Below are 22,084 nucleotides of genomic sequence, written 5' to 3'. Positions count from 1 at the left end.
ATTATTGTTTCGTGAAATAAAAACCACTACTTTTAATAAAAGCTATTTCTGTTCTCACAATAATTAACAGAAATAGATTTTTTAACTAAAAATTTGCCACTTGAATACTGAAAGGCTTTAAAAAGTGAAGTGTTCAAACTGAAAGTCGAAAACTCCGATTCATAAAAACTACTCTAGAAGTTTACTTACTCTCTATTCTGCTAAATGAACTCGCTCGCATTCAAACTTCTCATAGCTCCTATCAGTTCCTATAATCTCGTGAAACATGTAGATAAAAGTCAACATTTTATCAGATAGGAACCCCTACGACCCCTATCACAAAATAAATCTAAAATGTTCCTAGGCACAACAAAATCTATTATTTTCATCTGAAAATTGAAAAGAATACTTCGACATAATTACGTACGTTATGTACATAATTATGTCTAGAAAACGAACAAATTTATTTGAGACTGACAATATGGTGAGTTACTTCTTCTATCACAATTTGAACCATTCAAAAAAAATAAGAACCCCACGATATCGTCAATCATGAAAAACAAACAACAGCAGGTATAAAGTTTTCTTTCTATAAACCCTTTCTTTCCATCGATTGCTTTGCACTTGTCCATTGGGTACCTAGTCCTTTGGGTTGAGAGAATGTGAAGCAAGAAAAGGCTAAAAACTACACTATTCTACTCAATTTCCAATCCGTACTAAGCCATTTCAGCCAGGCCAAAGCAGCAACTCGATAGATTTACTCATTCCAATCAGATTACTCTTCTGATTAGACTACTACCTGATGCTGTCATCGGGGTCACATGCCGTAATGAACCATTCAGATTTGGGTTTCGAAAATTCAAACTGCATTAAGAAATTGCGTATGTGGCTCGTGAGAGCACAAATTATATAATTCTGACTTCAATCCATTTCCTCCTGATAAATTACAGCCAGGCCAAAGCAGCAACTCGATAGATTTACTCATTCCAATCAGATTACTCTTCTGATTAGACTACTACCTGATGCTGTCATCGGGGTCACATGCCGTAATGAACCATTCAGATTTGGGTTTCGAAAATTCAAACTGCATTAAGAAATTGCGTATGTGGCTCGTGAGAGCACAAATTATATAATTCTGACTTCAATCCATTTCCTCCTGATAAATTACAGCCAGGCCAAAGCAGCAACTCGATAGATTTACTCATTCCAATCAGATTACTCTTCTGATTAGACTACTACCTGATGCTGTCATCGGGGTCACATGCCGTAATGAACCATTCAGATTTGGGTTTTTCAAAATTCAAACTGCATTAAGAAATTGCGTATGTGGCTCGTGAGAGCACAAATTATATAATTCTGACTTCAATCCATTTCCTCCTGATAAATTACAGCCAGGCCAAAGCAGCAACTCGATAGATTTACTCATTCCAATCAGATTACTCTTCTGATTAGACTACTACCTGATGCTGTCATCGGGGTCACATGCCGTAACGAACCATTCAGATTTGGGTTTTTCAAAATTCAAACTGCATTAAGAAATTGCGTATGTGGCTCGTGAGAGCACAAATTATATAATTCTGATTTCAATCCATTTCCTCCAGATAAATTACAGCCAGGCCAAAGCAGCAACTCGATAGATTTACTCATTCCAATCAGATTACTCTTCTGATTAGACTACTACCTGATGCTGTCATCGGGGTCACATGCCGTAATGAACCATTCAGATTTGGGTTTTTCAAAATTCAAACTGCATTAAGAAATTGCGTATGTGGCTCGTGAGAGCACAAACTACATCTGATTTTAATCCATTTCCTCCAGATAAATTACAGCCAGGCCAAAGCAGCAACTCGATAGATTTACTCATTCCAATCAGATTACTCTTCTGATTAGACTACTACCTGATGCTGTCATCGGGGTCACATGCCGTAATGAACCATTCAGATTTGGGTTTTTCAAAATTCAAACTGCATTAAGAAATTGCGTATGTGGCTCGTGAGAGCACAAATTATATAATTCTGACTTCAATCCATTTCCTCCTGATAAATTACAGCCAGGCCAAAGCAGCAACTCGATAGATTTACTCATTCCAATCAGATTACTCTTCTGATTAGACTACTACCTGATGCTGTCATCGGGGTCACATGCCGTAATGAACCATTCAGATTTGGGTTTTTCAAAATTCAAACTGCATTAAGAAATTGCGTATGTGGCTCGTGAGAGCACAAATTATATAATTCTGATTTCAATCCATTTCCTCCAGATAAATTACAGCCAGGCCAAAGCAGCAACTCGATAGATTTACTCATTCCAATCAGATTACTCTTCTGATTAGACTACTACCTGATGCTGTCATCGGGGTCACATGCCGTAATGAACCATTCAGATTTGGGTTTTTCAAAATTCAAACTGCATTAAGAAATTGCGTATGTGGCTCGTGAGAGCACAAATTATATAATTCTGATTTCAATCCATTTCCTCCAGATAAATTACAGCCAGGCCAAAGCAGCAACTCGATAGATTTACTCATTCCAATCAGATTACTCTTCTGATTAGACTACTACCTGATGCTGTCATCGGGGTCACATGCCGTAATGAACCATTCAGATTTGGGTTTTTCAAAATTCAAACTGCATTAAGAAATTGCGTATGTGGCTCGTGAGAGCACAAATTATATAATTCTGATTTCAATCCATTTCCTCCAGATAAATTACAGCCAGGCCAAAGCAGCAACTCGATAGATTTACTCATTCCAATCAGATTACTCTTCTGATTAGACTACTACCTGATGCTGTCATCGGGGTCACATGCCGTAATGAACCATTCAGATTTGGGTTTTTCAAAATTCAAACGGCAGGAAATACTATATAACTAATTTTGCCATTTCTAAAAATAAGCACACATGCTTACAAACATTAACAAATTTCGATCTTATGTCCGACGCATCACCATCTACGATGTCCATTTCATCTCATGGAACCAAACCAGCTCTGAAACAAACGTATTAGTGAAAGGCGATGGTTTTTTGAACTTACCGCTTGTGGAGAAAACGAGAACTGATTGATTTGAACTGTTATTCGTCAACAACTGTTCAAAAGTCGTGTCACTTCCACGTCCTTGCCACGTTTCTAAACCTTTTCAATACTTTTTAAAGGAAAGTTCACGTTTATAATTTTTATTAAAAAGTTTACGTTCGATCCAAATAGTGAAAAAAAAGTATTCACGTGGAAATTCTCTACTCTCTCTGAAAAACCAATATTTTTTGACTTCTTTTTTACTTTTTTGGCAGCGATTCTGTACCGAAAGCTGAAAGTTTACAGAAATATATGATTCATAACTCCCACTTTGCGGATAAACCGAGAGTTGATTGAATCGAGAGTTGAATCAACAAAGGTGTCGCTTCCAAGGAACACAATTAATAAGAGAGAACAATTCTACTCCATACATAACTATTCTTCAAATGTATTTGTATGAATTTTTTTAAAATTTCAATCATTTATTACAAGCTTAATTATGTACAAAATCAAACCCGTATCGAATAAAAAAACCCTATGTTCGTAGTCGACCTGAAGTGACATTAAAATGTGTATCTACATGAGAAACATATTATTTAAAAGTAGAATCTATCCATGTGATCCAGCTCCAACTTTCATCAACGAAGCAGCATTCAGACAGACCTCGGATCCCATTGCAGAAATATTACGGAACATTCCGCAGCATGCGATTTTACCGTGTCTGAAATTGTTACAAATTAGTTGTTTTTAGCTTATTTCTACTCACTCGAATGTGAGTTGTCTTTGTTTTTCCAGAAGTCGAGCATCTTCACTCCAAAGTTTTGCATAACAAGGAGCACTGAATTCACTTTGAAGCATTGATTGCATTGCAGATACTGTAGCTGCAATTCCTCCAAGTGTTGCAAACACTGAAAATATGAAAGTTTGATTAATATCTTGAAGTTTTGAACATACCAAGAATCAAAATATTTGCCAACAATTTAATTTTATCAGAGTTTTGGAAGACCTCTTTTATTGAGATCTTCTCCTCATTCTCCTTATTTTCTCTCTTCTTTCTAATTGTTGTCAAAGACAAATTGAATAGAATTGGGAGCACTAAAGCCATCATTGTAATTGTAGATCCACCGACCAGATCCAATAAAACTCCAAAGTTGGGAACAGACTCAGCGACAAAAACAACAGAAATCATAACTAGAGCACGGGAAACAATGCGTTGCCATCCGAAATCTGAAAAAGAACTTGATGAAATATCGATGGGAAATTGAAATTAGGTACCATGAGACATATTCAAAACTTCTTCGAATTCCTGATTGAGTGGATTGAAAGTGATAGTGAGAGCAAGAGAAACATGAAGACTGATGAGCAAATTGACTGTTGTTTGAATGTTGATATTCTGAGAATATAAATGAAATGAAAGATTTTTAGAAGCCTTCTAAACTCACTTGAATTGATGGAATAATAGAATCAGTAAGGGAATTTCCATACACAAAATATCCACTCATTGACACGGGAAGATAGAAAATGAAGATGATAATGAATGCAATGATCACAGATCTCGAGAAGTGATGTGGCTTTTTCATGTCATGCTGAATAGTTGGAAATGCACAATGTCCTCCGTAAGAGAACATAATTGTTCCGAATGACATCAGTGTCTTGGGAAGGTTGAATGACGGGTAGAAGACGTCATCCTTACAAACTTCATAGTCTTTCACTGACCCAATAATGATGAGAACCACAGAAACTGTAGTAGATATCATGGCAGCAACCACTGCATACCAGAAATCTTTTGGTGATTTCGGAAGAGTAAATGGGAAAACGAGAAGTCCGACGATGAGAATCATATAACAGAAACTGACATGAGTTCCGAAATTAGCATGGAGCATGTTTTCACCGTTCTTCGCAGCAAGGAGAACGAATACAACAGCAGTTCCGAATTGGGTTACTTGAAGAATTGCAGAGACGAAGTGACTGAAATCATTCATATATGCAATAGAGAATTACGGATTGTGCAACTAATTCAATGTGATTAAAACAGTAACTTTTCTAAAAATCGTTCAAACTCACGCAAATTTAGGTCCAATAGCTCTCAATCCCATAGCTGGATACGGCTTTCTACAATGATCTCTGTATTCCGGATACAATTCTTGAAGGATTATCCAATTTTCAGCCAGAAGAGTTCCAGTATAAGTACAGATAACTGCAGCCAACAAAAGTAGAAATGCTCCAGTCACTGCTCCTGTACTAACAATTGCAGTTGGAAGAGCGATGAGTCCTCCACCAGCAGTTTCTCCAACAATGAAGAGTGCAGTGACCAGAATGGACATTCCCTTTTCATTGACATGAGGTTGGTCCATGGCTGAAATATCTGGGAATTTAGAAACTTATGAAGAAGAATAATACTGGAACTGATAAGAATTTAGTGAAACATTGTTTTCAGTTTTATAGTGTGAGGGAGGAAGTGGAAAAACAACAAGGAAGAAAAACAATAATCCTTGAAAAGTGAATATTTGGGAGGAGTGATCTGTGCAGTAACAAAAAACATGTAAATGATAAATAGTGCTGCGAATTACATCTTTTTTTCGATACTTTAAAAACGTCTGTTCATAAAAACAGAAACTAATAAAAAGGGCGGAGACTGATACTGTCATCAGAAGTTTACACTGTCCGAAAAGAATAACTTGTTTCTCGACAACCTTCCACTTTTAAAGTATTACTTTTATGTTTCTGTATCAGGGGGAGGAGTGAAAAAGAGAACATAAAATCAGTTAAAGACCACGAGGCGAAGGTCAGCGGAATAATGACTTTTGGGGAATCAGGCTAGAAGAATATCTGATACAGTTGGAGTCTAGAGCGTTGACATGCCACGTAACATGGATAGAAGTCAATGGAAATCAAATAAAAAGGGCGATTTAAGTGGGGGAGTTTCAGAGAAAGTGAGTATAAGTGGACTCATCTAGTCACGTGGGTTAATTGCAAGGATAGTTCAAATATGTATCATGGCGCTCTGAAATGAAAAGTTTACTTCGAATCGTAAGAATTGTACTAAATTAAATAGTGTCGGGGAATTAGACAAATTATGAAAAAGATAGCTAACAGTGAAGAAAACAAATTGCAATTACGTCAGACGGAGCAAAAAAGCGAAATCAACGGTATGTATATCTACTCACTGAAACAGTAATCTTTGGAATTGAAGACCTTGGAGAAAAAAACATAAAATTCAGGGGGAAAGTAGAGAATAGTTGAAACTAGATATAAGAAAGTGAAGAATCAGAAGGGTTCTGCCCATTCGATTAGGCGAATTCGTGGTTTAATGAACTGCTTTAATAGGAACAATTCGGAGAATAGATCATATGGAAATGAAATCAGAACACTTCATAAATTCACTTTTATCACAATTTAAGTTTTTGTTCTTGTGTACGTAAAGTATCATTTTCGGTTGGAAGAAAACAAAAGTGCATTTTGAACTGTTGATTGTACTAATAATTTTCAAGAAAAAATTAACTGACTCGTTTGTTTTTCAGCAGCTCATCGTCATGTTTTTTGATAAGTATAAAAGTTTTAGAATTAGAGACGGATCGAGGTCCGAAAATATTTTTATAAAATGAGATTTTTGCTGCAGAGAAAAATATATTCAATTGTAAGTGAACAGGGAGGATCTTTATTTATTTCAGTTTTCCAGAGATCCTAATTCACAGATCACTTTGTTGATCTTCGGATCAAATACTTCCGCTTCAAACAGTCCTTGATCAGTGATTCGTTTCCTAGAAACCCATAAAACGGTTCTTCTTTTTGGGTTCTCTCTGTCTGTTCTTTATCTTTTATAAATTCCTGTTCGGTAAACATTCTTTTCGAGGCGTTTCGAGAGTCATTACTTGATAAAATAAGTGACAAGTTAATGACCTCCTTGATAAATTACTGTGAAACAATGATGAAAGAATGAAAGAAAAAAGAGAAGAAGGAGAAGATCATGAGTACATGAATAAGAAGATAATAGAAAAAGAAAGAAATCAGAAGACAAAAAGACAATGCGAACATTGAAAAGAGAGGAATCGAAGTGGTTGTAATGTTTCAGAGAAGAGGACAAGATGAAAATGTTGCAGCAAGTTGTAGTCTACTGTTTATAGAACATTCATAATTGCATAAGTTAGAATTCTTTTCGGAATGAGTAGAAACTGACAAGGGAACCTCAAGGGGGTAGCAAAGTTTGGATACCGTAAATACTGTATTATAACGGCATGCCGTTATATTTTTCAACAGCCTCCCAGAGAAATTTTGAGGTTTTAAAAACTCATTAAATTTAAACGAAAAACCTTTTTTGGGCATTCTTTTCGTTGATCAAGACGTTATCAATCACGCTACTTGTAATCAGAAACAATAAAAAACAACGGGATATTCATATTCATGAATTCTGAGTATTTTTGGGGTGCCGTTATAATACAGGTGCCGTTCTATTACAGGTGCCGTTATAATACAGTATTTACGGTAACTTGATTAGACATATCCCAAGTTTTTTCTTTGTGTTCGTCACTTGTCTCTGGTCTTCACTTCTGGTTTTGGAAGCCATTCTCGGACATTTACAGGCCTTAACTACAGGGGTGAAACATTGAGACGGTTTTTTTCAGCGGCAAGTGACTAGCACAAACCAAAAATTTGGGAAATGCCTAATCAAGATGTCCTTAATACCTGGTAGCAATTTGGAACGATTCCGACTTTGCGACCCCTGAAGTTCCCTTGTGAGTTAAAAACGAAATGTTTTTACCACTTGTGTAGGTGTTGTAGATAAGGAGAGATTGTCGATACTGAAAAAGATCCTTTCTAGAAGATCTTTTCTGTTGACCAATTCAGGAAGTAGTTTCCTGATTCGAATCATTCCATCACGAAAAAGGATCATTGTAACTGAGATAAAAACGCTCAGAATATGAGATGACACAAAGAAGGTAAACTCTGAAGATGAGTTCCCTGAAGCTCGTTATAAAAATTCAACAATCTGCTTCGATGTCAATTTGACATTCGACGGTTGTACATTGACTAGCTTGCAAGCTTTGTTTCCCATTTAGCTGTTACATTGACCTAATTGAATTTTTGTCACGTCTATTTCTCACACGAAAAGCTACTGTCTATACATTTGATATCAATGCTTAAAATACCGTTTCAAAACCTTCATTTGTTTTCCGCGAGGTCGTCTTCATGCATTCCTCCCAGCGTCTTTATTTTTGAATTCAAAAGATGATCGTCTCCTGACGGAAGTGGTCACTGTCTTCACTTGATTTATGATATTTTCCGTCAATTTTCAGTAATATTTCATCCATTTTTTCTGATGAACTGACATGTTAATAACCAGTTTGTAATAACATTGAAATGTACAGTAACACAAAAAATGTAATGATGAAACGTGTTGACTTTGGATAGTTTCTGAGGTGTTTTATGAAGTTGTTGGGGGTTATAAAATTTCTTTTCAACACTTTTTTTGAAAAAAGATCATGAGACAAATCAAAACGAAATGATTCTGTGAACATTTATAAAATGTTTGAAACAGGAAAACTCTATTTAAAAAAAATTGAAAATGAAAAGAAACCCGTGATTTCAGATAAGAAACTTTGGAAAAGAAGTACAAAAGTACCCAATAAAAGAAGAGAAAACAAGCAGAGGTAAATAAAAATAATTCTAGTCCTCTTTTGATTTTTTGAGTGATTAGTAGTGTCAGACTGGGTGGGCGGTTTTTCGTCTTTCGTCGTTTTCTCATCAGATATGATAATCACGTGAAGACGAGAAAGTTTGTTTCTCACGGGGGCAAATAATAAATGAATGAGGAGTGAAAAAAGGAGAAGAAGAAGAAGAAACCGACAGAATATGCTAGTGCCTTGTTTGTGGAGAAATGGGATGAAATACATACAGAAACGGGAAGAAACGAGAGGAAAAAAGATTCTAAAACTGACTCATTTTGCTCTTCTATTAGTTACTTCTATTCGAGAAAACGCATGGATTCTTAGCAGAGAATCTCTTGCTCCTCAGCTCATTAGTTGAATGTAAAAAGAAGAAAAAAAGAAGGGAGTGAGGGGATGAAGGAGAGAGAAGATTCTAGATTTTCACGGCTTCTTTCTCCTTTGAATACTTCACAACGCCTCCGTCTTCCGTCCATTTGGCTGGTTGATCGGTGAAGAAGATGAACGAGAGCACGTTTGCCTGAAAACGAAGGGATCATTCAAAATTAGAAAAGCAATGAATACCAACAAAATTATTTTGAGACCATAATTTAAGACCAAAATTACTAACGACGGAGCCAATTATACTTTGGTAGGGCCTGTATTTTTACGAGATTATCTTCAAAATGTTAGAAGTAATCTCCGAAAGTAATTTCCGAAAAAAGCGAACATCTACGCTTGCCAGGTCTGTGAAATACGTATAAACCTGTGCTCTGAGTGCGAGACTGAAACTTAAAACAACTTCAGCCTTATGCTCTCAATCAGATTGAATGAAAATGATGTCGAAAACTTATGGATAAGAACGGAAGAATATTTTAAATTTTCTAGATTTCACTGTGAAAGAGAGCAGAAGAATTGCACCATTCTCGACTACAAAATCAAATGAACATCACATCATTTTGAATTAGTAAAAATGCTGAGTTAGCAGATGGGGAAAAGGAACTCGTTATTGAATCACTTCTTTTTAATGGATGTTCCACTTTTGAAAGATTTTTGAAAAATTTAAATTGTCCAGATGGCCCACAATCTCGGGGGAAAATCTCCGCAACTCAAAAAAGAAACTTACCAAGAAAGTAAATCCAGCGAGTGTCATGAAGACATAACTCCATTCTACTTGATTTTTCTCATCTGTCACAAAAAATGCAACCAGGGCAGGTCCAGAGAATAGAGAAATGCACTTTGTGAATTGGATCGCAGATATCACAATCGAAGAGAATTGTCTGAAATTTATTCAGATTTTAATTTAACTTATTGCTTCTATTGAGGATTAAATTCAACAGACAATATCATGACCGAAATTTGAAACGGTGATTTTTTTTTGAAACTAAAATAAATCAACCAACCTGGCATGCAAGGTTCCACATTTATAGAATCCTCCACAATTAAAACTGGTGAAACATTCGAGAATAGCAAGGCAAACAACTGCTGATATATTGTGTTCTGGTGGGATTTGACTGAAACTTTTTGGGTACGTTGGAATTCAGTGAGTCAAAATACCTAAACACAATAAATGAAATTCCAACGAATCCAACTGCCAACGTGTTGAAAATATGAATTTTCTTCATTTCGGAGATGCATCTGGAATAGATTTTTTGATTAGAGGCAGAATCAATTAACTGCAGATCAATCCCATGAAAAGTTAATTCTGAAACAGTGATAAATGTTTACTCGCTTTGTTTTATCACTCAAAAATGCGCATACAAAGCGGAATGGAAGGTGAATTGCCAGCATAATACCCAAGTAGAACCCAATTATTTTGATCTGAAATTTCCAAACAATTCCTTTTCAGTTATTTCCCTATACTCACATCGAATCCTAACACACTTCTGAAATAGATCGGTGCATACGTGGCAATCAGAATCAGCGTCGAAAGTTCTGTGAATGCACACAACCATACAGTAAGAACGACTGGACTCGTGAAAATTTTCACATATGGAATCTTCATATCGTCGTTGATATGAGCTTCTGATTTGTTCTTTTGAATTTTTCCAAGCTCTTTTGCACTGACGCTTTTGTGTAATGTTGGATCATCTTTGTATATCAACGCCCATGTGATAAACACAAAAAGACATGCAGCAGAATGGAAATAGAAGCTCCACTTCCATCCCAAATCACTCTCACAAATCTGAAAAACAAAAACTAAAAAACCAAAATCGATAGGTCCCACCGAGATTTGAACTCGGGTCGCAGGATTCAGAGTCCTGAGTGCTAACCGCTACACCATGGAACCGACGGAAAAGAGGTCACCCGAAGAACTAGACATTGCCGGCGCTCCCCTCTATCTCTCTCTCTTTTTAGTTGTCTGTGACTCACCACTCCGCTCACTCCGTTGGTAATAATGGACGAAATAGAGGTGAAAGAAGTGAGTGTTGCGATAAAAACAGCCGTTTCGTCGAGAGGCGCCCATTTTGAGATCACTATTCCTATTGCGGCAAAGTCAGCCGAGTAGGCCACTCCCTGAAAATTCAAAGTTCATTTCATATTGAGTTGATGATCTATGAAATAGTGATCAAGAAATGTGATCATTGAGAAAAAATCATCAACTGTTTCAAGAAACTTTTTTGACAGATGTAGTCCGAATTCATCGATTTTAACCTGAAACCAACCTGTAAAAACCGTAAAGCCATTAGAAACCACATAGATTGACTGGCTGCCCAAGGTGTCAAACCCGTTGTGAATGCAGAGAGAACTCCGGCTGAGAAGAATGCTATTCTGAAAAACCATACGGTGTTTTGTTAATTACTTTTTGAAACCAACCTTGCTCCTAACCTCACATAAAGAACATTCATCGGGAATATACCAACAACTGTCCCAAGTGCAACTGCCCATAAAATATACTTCTTTTCAGTTGGAGTGTAGTCGTAGAAACTTTTTTCAGTCTGAAAAAAAACATCAGCTTTAGAAAATTTATTTGTAATCAAATTTTAGGCCTTCCTAACAGTGTCAAAGAGAACAGTCTTGACCAATAAATACTGTTTCATCCTGCTGCCTTATCTTGCTGAACTCTTCCCGTACACTATGTCTTTAACCCACAACCAGCTAAAGCGATTGGGATTCATTACGACAGCAGGAATTTATGAAAATTTGAAAACTAAATCAACTCACCCCATTGAGAATTCTCGTCTGAGTAAAATCATCTTTCATGCAGATAAATGTGAAATTGATAATGATATAATTTGAGCAAACGGATACGAGACACATAAAACTGGTAAGAACGATGATAACTCGAAAGTAGTTTCCCCATAATCTTGTCATCTTTTTTAATCTGAAAAAGGGAACATTGAGAAAGTGAAAAGCCAAAAAAGAAAAAGAGATAACGATTGCGATAATAATGATAAATCGTCAAAAAAAATTATGTAATCTCCATAAGAAACAAAGAATCAGAGAACAAGAGGAAACTCGTTTCGTATCGAAATGAAATGAATACGAGAAATGATAAATGACAATCAATTGTCAATTCTTTTTCATTTATAGGCGAAAACAGTTCCTTCTCCATCTCTTTCTCTTAATCTTCCTCTCTTTTTTCTTTGAGAAAATTCGATCAGACAAGGTTCGAATTAGTGAATTGAGAGTTCTTCTTCCTCTTTTATCATTCTTGATCTTTCTCTTCTATTTTTTATTATACATCTTTGTGATTTTCTTTCTCTCTTTTCATCTATCTCTTACGAACATCTGTTATGATATTAATGATAAAAATGACGTAGATTTGACAGATAGAGACTAAAAAAAGAGAGGAATAACAATCATGTTGGACTTTCATCGCTTTTTAGGTAGTGATCGTTTTTAGAAGTTATTTTTATTTTTGATACGGTAATTCAAGAGACCGGTAGGGAGTTTTAATGTTCCTGATGATTTTTTAAGTCGGGTATACTGGGTATTAGTCTCACGACTTCACCGTTACGATAAAAGCATATCATCTTGAAAGAGCTAGACAACTTGATCTAAGCTTTCTAAGTGAATTCTACCTAATAATCAACAAAAAAGTTTGGAAACTAGCCAGTATCAAAACTTGCAATAGAACAAAGTTTATAATATAAATATCAACATGAAATAAACACCGTACTGCTTTGGTAGCCGGTAATCAGAACGTTGGTGACTGCTTGACAGAACCTGTTGTATTGGGACGACTGTAAATTTTAAGACAGTCATGTGTACCCAGAGACCTCCCATCAAGAATCTCGTGTGGAAATGTTCCCACTTTGATTTTATAGGGGTGGTATAAAAGCGTAGGCCAGAAAAATTTTCTCCTTCACAACCTAGGAAATCTCAGAAACTTCCTTGATCTTGTAACCAACAAGATTTCTGTTTTTCTAGTACTATTCAAAATTTTTATTGATTTTCAGAAAAATAGTTAAGCTTTTTGAAAGTTAAACAACCGACCGCAATATCGTTAGGTAGTTTTTTGATCGAGATAATCACCTCATTTAAAAATCATGAAACTATCGTTGACAACGTGATGATCACTGTACGTTAATCTCGTTTGACATTCGTGACCGATCAGGTCAAATCGAGGTTGACAGTTTGACATCGTCATAGACTTTTTTGAAGATCAAAAGGTATAACAAGACTCTTGGAAAGTAAAATGAAGTGATCAGAAGGAAAATGAAAATGTTGAAGAACTGATATTATGCACCTGATTTGTCAGGAAGTAAATAGAAGGAAGTGATATTTTCGACAGTACGGGAGGCGGAAATAACCTAGTGGTCTCAATACGGTCTAACTTCCGGGTTTACTTCTTCACAACTCTTCAAGATAAATAAAAATAAGTCTTTAAGTTTCCTTTTTTATAGTTTTTATAGAACTTGTATTTTAATAGGATGTTCTCCCATTGAACGAGAACATTTTTCATTAAAGTTTCCATTCGAACACCAATGTGTCACATGACTTTTGTATTACTTTTGATTTTTTTAAGTTGCGAGAATGACACGATGTTCGTAGTTTGGTTCGATCAGACCTATACAGAGAAGATCGACAAAAGTTACCTTTTCAATTTGCTTTGTTGAAAAACTCGAACGAAAAGTGTTTTTCGACTTTTCTATCGTGGTTTCATGGCATGTGAGAGAGTACCTTCGAGATCCATATAGGATAAAACTTTTGGACCACAAGAGAAACTTTACACATGAAATCTGAATCTGCCTTTTTGTTTTAATAATGCTCTCTAAAATCTTTATTACTTTCAACATTCACAATTTTCACCCGTACTCAGGAAAAAAATTATATGTATGTACAAATATTTTCTATATTTTGACATCTCCATCCTTCTTCGAATATTTCACAGCTCCACTGTCTTCTGTCCATTTTGCCGGTTTGTCTGTGAAGAAGATGAAGGAAAGGATGTTCGCCTGAAATTGAAAATTTGATTACAATCTGTACTTAGAAAACACATTATTAGTTGAGCTAAAACATTTTACATATTTCTAATGAGAAACAGTTAAAAATAAGAGGATAGAAATAGTTTTTTGTGTGTCTCTTTTTAACTTATATAGAGAAAAATCATAAACTCACAAGGAAAGTGAATCCAGCAAGTGTCATGAACACATGACTCCATTGTGTTTGACTCGATTCATCTGTCACAAAAAATGCAACCAGGGCAGGTCCAGAGAATAGAGAAATGCACTTTGTGAATTGGATTGCAGAGATTACGGTAGATGCAAATTGTCTGGAAAAGGAATAAGTTTTTATAGAAAAGTTAGCACTAGGAATAAGCAATGATGACGATGTCCACTAATAAAAAGTTTGTGAAACCGAAACTACCTTGAATGCAAAGTTCCACATTTATAGAATCCTCCACTATTAAAACTGATGAAACACTCCAATATAGCAAGGCACACAACTGCTGATATATTGTGTTCTGCTGGGATTTGGCTGAAAAATCACATACCAAAATGAGAAACATTTCCCATTAAAATTACCCAAAAACCAAGAAGGAAAGTCCAACGAATCCCACTGCCAACGTATTGAAAATATGGATTTTAGCGAGTTCAGAAATGAACCTGAAATATGAAAATAATGAAAATAGTTCTCGAATCATTGCCTTGAAGGATCTCTGAAACTGAGAACTCACTTCATTTTGTCACTCAAAAAAGCGCAGACAAATCTGAATGGAAGATGAATTGCTGTCATGACTCCCAGGTAGAATCCAATTATTTTTATCTGAAATCATCTGCCATCTCATCTCATCCTTTCTTCAATTCTTACATCGAATTTCAGCACACTTCTGAAATAGATTGGAGCATACGTGGCAATCATAATCAACGTCGAAAGTTCTGTGAATGCACACAACCATACGGTAAGAACGACTGGACTCGTGAATATCGCCTTGTACGGTACTTCCATTCCATCTTTAATATGGGCTTCCGACTTGTTCTTCTGAATTTTTCCAAGTTCTTTGACACTGACACTCTTGTGGAAAGTAGGATCATCTCTATAGATAAGAACCCAGATGATGAATACGGCAAGGCAAGCAGCAGCATGTAGATAGAAACTCCATTTCCAGCCAAGGCTGCTGTCACAAATCTGAACATTTTTCAAAAAGATAATCTAGAAATTTCTGAGTGTAAATCTCACCACTCCACTGACTCCATTTGTAATAATTGAAGCGATTGATGTGAAGGATGTGAGAGTTGCAATAAATATAGCAGTCTCGTTTAGAGGCGCCCATTTTGAAATGACTATTCCAATAGCTGCAAAGTCTGCCGAGTAGGCAACACCCTAGAAACGAAATCATTTTTCACTGTTACATGTTCTTCATATTATTGTGGAGACAGTGCTGTCTATAATTCATCGTGGAAACAACTAACTAACGTAAAACCAACTTGTAAAAACCGCAACGCCACAAAAATCCACATTTTCTGTCCGGCCGCCCAAGGTGTCAGTCCTGTTGTGAGTGCTGACAGAACTCCAGCAGAGAAAAATGGGATTCTAAAAACATATCGTTCAAATGAAGGTATTAGAAGAGTTATTACCTGGCACCGTATCTGACATAGAGCACATTTATAGGGAACGTTCCGAGCATTGTGCCAAATGCGACCGCCCATAAAATATATTTCTTTTCAGTTGGAGTGTAATCATAGATACTTTTGAGGGTCTGAAAGATATCTATTAAAATGTTTTTTTCTGAATTATCTCCGGTTTCAGATGTATGATAGATGCCCTATGATGTTAGTGCAAAATTCTGTGACAAAAATGCACTTACTTTTACAGAATCTTGAAATTACTAACTATAACGCTATTACGAATATTCAATACGTACCCCATTAACATCTTCCGTCTGACTGAAGTCATCTTTCATGCAGATAAATGTGAAATTGATAATGATATAATTAGAGCAAACGGATACGAGACATAGAAAACTGATGAGCACAATGATGATTCGGAAGTAATTTCCCCAGAGTCGTATCATTGTTTTTCTCTGGAATAGGACTATTTTAAATCAATAAAACTATTTAGCATTGAGGTTGTGAAGCAAAGAATACAAGAGAAATAAACGATGAAACAAGTTTTCGATGAAAACGAAAAAGTCATAATGAGAATAGTGATAAATGACAATGTGTGAGAAAGAATTCTTCTTCTCCTTCGGGTGGTCTCCATTTTTTTCCGTTTTGGTTTTGTTGTTCGAGATGGTTTTAGTAGGAAGTAGAATACATCTTGCATAGTATCATTTTAAGAAACAAGGTTCCTTTTAACCAGGAAGAAATGAAAAAAAAAACGAAGATAACACATCCTTACACTAGACTGACCTCGTGAAATGCCCAATGTTTCAAGAAGAATAGCGTCATCCTTCTTTTTTATGACTCAACGAATTGAATGGAAAATTGTTTCAATTTCCAGCAATTCTCAAAGAGAGCAAAGGTTTTGTTAAATGTTCGAATATTAACATGGCTTTAGAGTCGAACTTTGGAGAAACTAATTGAAACAGTTATTTCCAAGAAGTTAGTTCAATAGACAAACTTATTTCAATCATAACAAAACGTTTACGATCTGAAATAATCAGTGAACTCATTGAGGATAATAATTCTCATACAGTTTCTTCATGCATTTAGAACGAAAAGATTGAAAAATTAAACGTTGGAACGTTGGTCTCCAAATAAAACAGATAGAAAAATAACTTTCACCAAACTCGGTTCTCACTTAAAGAATAAATCCGTTTCAAAAAGGAGATTTACAAAGCGGTGAAGTAGGTGAAAAAATGGTTCATCGTATGGAAAACGTGTCGAATTTCACTTAGATTTTCAAATGGTCAGCACGAAATATAATTCTAAAAAATTTCAGAGAACTGTCATCCTTTGTAGACTACTACAAACCACTATTCACAAGAAAAAACACACTATATAGACTCAATGAAACAGTGATCTTCATCGAAAGAATATCAACCACTGGTCATATTTTCTTCTTTGAAATGTGTGATATTCTGACCAATTCGATCACTTGGATCACTATTTTTGTACTAAATCACAAGTTCAATCGGATGAAAAATCAGTGAAACATTATAACCATTAAACAATTTGTTTTCAGCAGAACAAATGAAAAAAGAAAAGACTACATGAGAAACGACTGCAGAACAACTCGAGGCATGAGTCGAAAGAAGGAAGAAGGCATTGTTTTTGGTTGTCGAACGAATTAACGATGAAAACAAACACTCTGATGTTATTTTTTTATTCTTCATTCATTCATTTATCTGTTTTATATACACAACCCGCAAATCTGGTCTGATTAGGAGGAAGAAATAAGAGAAAGGAGAACGCAGAGAGTATATTTTAAGTTGAATCCGTAGACGTTACTTCATCAATCACGTCGTTATGACTATTCAGAATTCCCTCGGACACTTCCGGTCGACGATTTCGCACCACATAGTCTGATGTACTGAAAATGGAATTAAATAATTTTGAATCTCTGTCAGAAGTACAGTGCGCGTCATAAGTTTATGCCACCCCCCAAACCTGAGGTTTCTGTGAAAACAAAACGTTTTCAAGAAAAATTGTTTATACCACTAAATTCAGCACCTAAAAAAACATAGGTGACCAAATTTTCAGACACGTACCTCTAATAATACGGCCCCAGCACCAAAAAGTCACTTTTTATGCCGCGTCAAAAGTTTATGCCACCTCCGAAAAAACGAGTGAACCTCGAATTTTTTTCGCGTCTTTTCAACTTTTATCAGTTTTTTTGTTATTTTTCGTTGTTTTATAATGTTTTTTGATAGAATCGTCTGCTTCTAAAATATTTTGAGAAATTTCCCAGTTGATTTTGTCATGGTTTTTGAACTTTTTTGACTTTGGATTGAAAATCTTGAAAAATTCAAAGAAGGTCCATCATAAATTCACTTTTAGACGATGGAATCAACAGATACCGGCCATTAATGTTGAAAAAAGAAAGAAAAACGGTTCCTGGTTGATTCTCCGAAGATTTGGATTGCTTGGAACACATGCTTCCTCAGACTGTCATTGAGGCTTTGACGGTAGTTTGGCTGAATCACATTCTACTTGTCCAGAATAGCATTTTCCCGCTGAGCACAAGACGAAAACGCTCAACCTTGACAGTAAGCAACATTTTCAAGAAGTTTCCAAGCATTTCTAACAAAATTCAGATCCGGGGAACCCTCAGAACAGCGGAAGAACCTGATAATATTGGTCAAAAAGCAGATCACCGTTCCTTGATGTGACATGACCTGCAAGATGATCTCGAATGACCATCAAAGAACATTTTATGTAGGAATCATCATATTTCTTGTCAGAAGGTGCAGAGAATTGTCAACAAGGCAACCAGACTATATCCTGCGTGATGATCTGCTTTTTGACCAATATTATCAGGTTCTTCCGCTGTTCTGAGGGTTCCCCGGATCTGAATTTTGTTAGAAATGCTTGGAAACTTCTTGAAAATGTTGCTTACTGTCAAGGTTGAGCGTTTTCGTCTTGTGCTCAGCGGGAAAATGCTATTCTGGACAAGTAGAATGTGATTCAGCCAAACTACCGTCAAAGCCTCAATGACAGTCTGAGGAAGCATGTGTTCCAAGCAATCCAAATCTTCGGAGAATCAACCAGGAACCGTTTTTCTTTCTTTTTTCAACATTAATGGCCGGTATCTGTTGATTCCATCGTCTAAAAGTGAATTTATGATGGACCTTCTTTGAATTTTTCAAGATTTTCAATCCAAAGTCAAAAAAGTTCAAAAACCATGACAAAATCAACTGGGAAATTTCTCAAAATATTTTAGAAGCAGACGATTCTATCAAAAAACATTATAAAACAACGAAAAATAACAAAAAAACTGATAAAAGTTGAAAAGACGCGAAAAAAATTCGAGGTTCACTCGTTTTTTCGGAGGTGGCATAAACTTTTGACGCGGCATAAAAAGTGACTTTTTGGTGCTGGGGCCGTATTATTAGAGGTACGTGTCTGAAAATTTGGTCACCTATGTTTTTTTAGGTGCTGAATTTAGTGGTATAAACAATTTTTCTTGAAAACGTTTTGTTTTCACAGAAACCTCAGGTTTGGGGGGTGGCATAAACTTATGACGCGCACTGTATAAGTGCTCACCTGACGATTGTAAGTGGAACTAATAACAGAGCAGCACTGATCAGATACAGTAATCCAGGGAAAAACGACAGTGTTTTCGGATATAAATTATTGTAAATCGAGGTGGCAACAAGGGTTGTGATACCTTCCAGAAGAGCAATCACAGAGAAGATTTTTCCTGAAAATTTGGAAAACAATTATTTCAGTTTCAGAATGGTTAGATTTCAAGTGTCAAGTTATGAGAATAATTCACCCAGGTTAAACGTAGTAAGAAACAAACCTTGCTCTTGCATATCAATCAGTGATGAGATGAATGCTCGGAATCCAGTTGAGACAAATCTATTGAACATGACGACCACTGAAATATTGTGAAATTCGAAAGAGAGTTAGTGGTTATTGAAGTTGGTTGGCAACCATTCGATTAAATATGAATCTTGATAGTGGAAACAGTAGATGAGCATACCGAATAACTTTTTCTGGGCGCCAAACCTTTCTTACAAAACGCTCGTGAAATGATTATAGTCTATAGAAAAACGTATTTCAGTATTTCTTGATTGTTGACTCAAAAATTTCGGATTCACATACAAAGTAAAAGTTTCCCATTTTCAAATAAAGACTGATCCTCCCGAAATATGGAAGTTCACAAACCTGCAATTGAGTACGCCATCACCTCATTCTGCACGAAAGCAAACATAAACAATGATATCATTTTGAAGAATAATCCAACAGTTGCCAACATTCCATCCGACATCCATTTCATGCGTAATAACGGATACAGGAATAGAACAGTTGCAGTTGTGATTCCATACGAAAGACCAGAGAACCATCCATATTTCTTGTCTCCCCATTGTAATTTATATCGGAGATATGAGTATTGAATATCCGATAATCCAGAGAATATGAGCATTTCTACTCCAAATGCCAAAAGATTCAGTGAAAGAATCAGACGGAATGGGCGGGATTTAGTGAGGACTCGATAGAATTCCCGGATTACGGAAATCAATTGTTTGCCAGTCGTGGAGATCAGAGCTGAAATACAGAAATTTCGTATATTGAGACATGGGTTGTAATAGGGAGAAGGATGCGTTCATTAATAGTCAAGAAACATTTTTTTAGTGTTTCAAAACTTTGACATAACCATTTACTCATTTGTCACTCAGTTTGTGAACCCCTTGTTTTGTGAAACTCACAAGTGTGCTCATCCGGACGAACCGGTTCGAATTCAGTTTCTTTCGCCAATATGAGAAGATATAGTAGGGCAATTAGTTGAAGACCGAGGATAATCAAGAATGTTACTGCATATCCACAAGCTCTGGAAAACACAATTATTTTTTTCAATAAAATTATTACATTAAGTGAAAATGTAAATAAATGTTCTCATCTCAACTCACTCTCTAATTGTTCCAGACAACGCGAATCCAACAGTTCCTCCCAATCCAATTGCTCCTTCCACTCCAGCGATACGGTAGCTCCGGTAGCGGAGCATACTCGTTTTTACGCCATATGTCAGTGTGGTTGCTGAATTAAAAAAACATTAATTAGTAAAACCTTTTCTCTTTTTTCAAATGAAAACTTTTGAAACTGTTTTTAAAATACTATTCAAACAGTTCTAATAACTCGTGTATCTTTTTCTTAAGTATTTGATACAGTAACCCCCTATTCAAAGCAAAAAACTTACATATAATTGCAATAAAACCACCACAAAGTCCGAAGAGCGCATCACTGATAAGCAGAAAATAGACAGAAGTGTGAATGAAATACGATTGGAAAACGTAGTTGATGGTGCCAAGAATACAACCAATGTACGGGATGATTAGAGGAATTTTGATGCTCCAGAAGTCGGTGGCTGAAAAAAAGCAATGGGTGAGACAGACATGGTTGTATGAAAGGATAAAGTTATAAGAATATAATTGAAACTATACATTTCTGATTTGCAACTACAGGATGATTCTAATTTTCTAATTAAGAACACTCTGAAACAGAAATTATTTTATTTCATACCTGCTCCCAACAACAACGTCGTCACTAAAGATGGGCATAAAAGGGTCAATGAAGAGATGAAGTAGAAGTGATTAGCGGCAGCTTGAATATCCAAGTCCTTGTTGTAACCACTGACATCACGACAAAATGTCACATTCTGGAAATAAATAATCGTCTGTTTTCAAAGAACTAGTGTGTTGAATAATAAGTACTTGATATAGAAAATTTGAAACTGCGATTTTTCCAGATTTTTAGAAAATAAAAGTGAACACTTGGAAATTTCGAAACTGATTTGAATAAATGAAGCATTACCTTTTCTGAAAAAATAATGTCATTTCTAAGGAAATTATCTTTTCAGACCACGGCTTAAAACTTCTAGACTCTCTTACCTGCTCGTATTTAATAAGACACTCTTTTTCGTAGATCAAATTCTGGAATACTGGATAGTTGAGATATGAGCCAAGCATATAAAGAAACAGAGGAATCTCCATTCCCAACATTCGAAGATAACGAATCATTCTGAAAGAAACTATAACTGGTAACAGTAGATGATGACGTAGAAGAAAAAAGAGAGTAACGATCGAGAATCAGAATTTTCAGATCAGAAAGAAAGGACTAGAAGAGAAAGGATAAATAAAGAGTGTCTGGTCACCTGTTTATGTCTAAAACGATGGAGAGAAATGAGGGAAATTGACAAAACAGACCCGTCGAAGGAGTGAATAGACTTGATAGACACAGACACAACGACAAAACAGAACAGCATCAACAAATAGGTCGGAAGGTTTTTGATGTGTATGAATTACTCCATTCAAGACAAATTCTCTTCATTGCACTTTTAGAATATCAACGAAACGATAACTGAATTAGAGTGGGGGCGAATATTTCAATGAAAACTCAA

The 22,084-nt window shown here is 35.9% G+C and overlaps 4 protein-coding genes across 4 annotated transcripts; all 4 read right to left on the bottom strand.

Moving 5' to 3' along the window:
• Positions 1–3,599: 3,599 nt before the first annotated feature.
• On the bottom strand, positions 3,600–5,344 carry GCK72_013536 (uncharacterized protein; the record flags this gene model as incomplete). The annotated part of the gene is made up of 6 exons (XM_003101317.2): positions 3,600–3,711; positions 3,757–3,898; positions 3,945–4,217; positions 4,266–4,383; positions 4,433–4,958; positions 5,055–5,344. 6 exons carry the CDS (start codon positions 5,342–5,344, stop codon positions 3,600–3,602), a joined length of 1,461 nt encoding a protein of 486 aa, XP_003101365.2.
• Positions 5,345–9,068: 3,724 nt separating this feature from the next.
• On the bottom strand, positions 9,069–11,947 carry GCK72_013535 (uncharacterized protein; the record flags this gene model as incomplete). Its single annotated transcript, XM_053729886.1, has 10 exons — positions 9,069–9,173; positions 9,759–9,912; positions 10,036–10,146; positions 10,190–10,308; positions 10,361–10,453; positions 10,500–10,817; positions 11,006–11,149; positions 11,299–11,404; positions 11,450–11,571; positions 11,798–11,947. The coding sequence occupies 10 exons, from the start codon at positions 11,945–11,947 to the stop codon at positions 9,069–9,071; spliced, it is 1,422 nt and encodes a 473-aa protein (XP_053584658.1).
• Positions 11,948–13,929: 1,982 nt separating this feature from the next.
• Positions 13,930–16,094, bottom strand: GCK72_013534 (uncharacterized protein; the record flags this gene model as incomplete). The annotated part of the gene is made up of 10 exons (XM_003101266.2): positions 13,930–14,034; positions 14,198–14,351; positions 14,447–14,557; positions 14,605–14,685; positions 14,757–14,845; positions 14,891–15,208; positions 15,260–15,403; positions 15,508–15,613; positions 15,658–15,779; positions 15,945–16,094. 10 exons carry the CDS (start codon positions 16,092–16,094, stop codon positions 13,930–13,932), a joined length of 1,380 nt encoding a protein of 459 aa, XP_003101314.2.
• Positions 16,095–17,448: 1,354 nt separating this feature from the next.
• Positions 17,449–21,704, bottom strand: GCK72_013533 (uncharacterized protein; the record flags this gene model as incomplete). The annotated part of the gene is made up of 9 exons (XM_003101374.2): positions 17,449–17,554; positions 19,228–19,384; positions 19,487–19,564; positions 19,855–20,235; positions 20,397–20,518; positions 20,598–20,724; positions 20,885–21,052; positions 21,208–21,343; positions 21,576–21,704. 9 exons carry the CDS (start codon positions 21,702–21,704, stop codon positions 17,449–17,451), a joined length of 1,404 nt encoding a protein of 467 aa, XP_003101422.1.
• Between the last annotated feature and the right edge of the window lie 380 nt (positions 21,705–22,084).

The sequence above is a fragment of the Caenorhabditis remanei genome, chromosome IV (genome assembly GCF_010183535.1).
Source record: "Caenorhabditis remanei strain PX506 chromosome IV, whole genome shotgun sequence".
Classification (NCBI taxonomy): Eukaryota; Metazoa; Nematoda; class Chromadorea; order Rhabditida; family Rhabditidae; genus Caenorhabditis; species Caenorhabditis remanei.
Note: the sequence above shows the minus strand (reverse complement) of the source record. Positions and strands in the feature narration are given on the sequence as shown.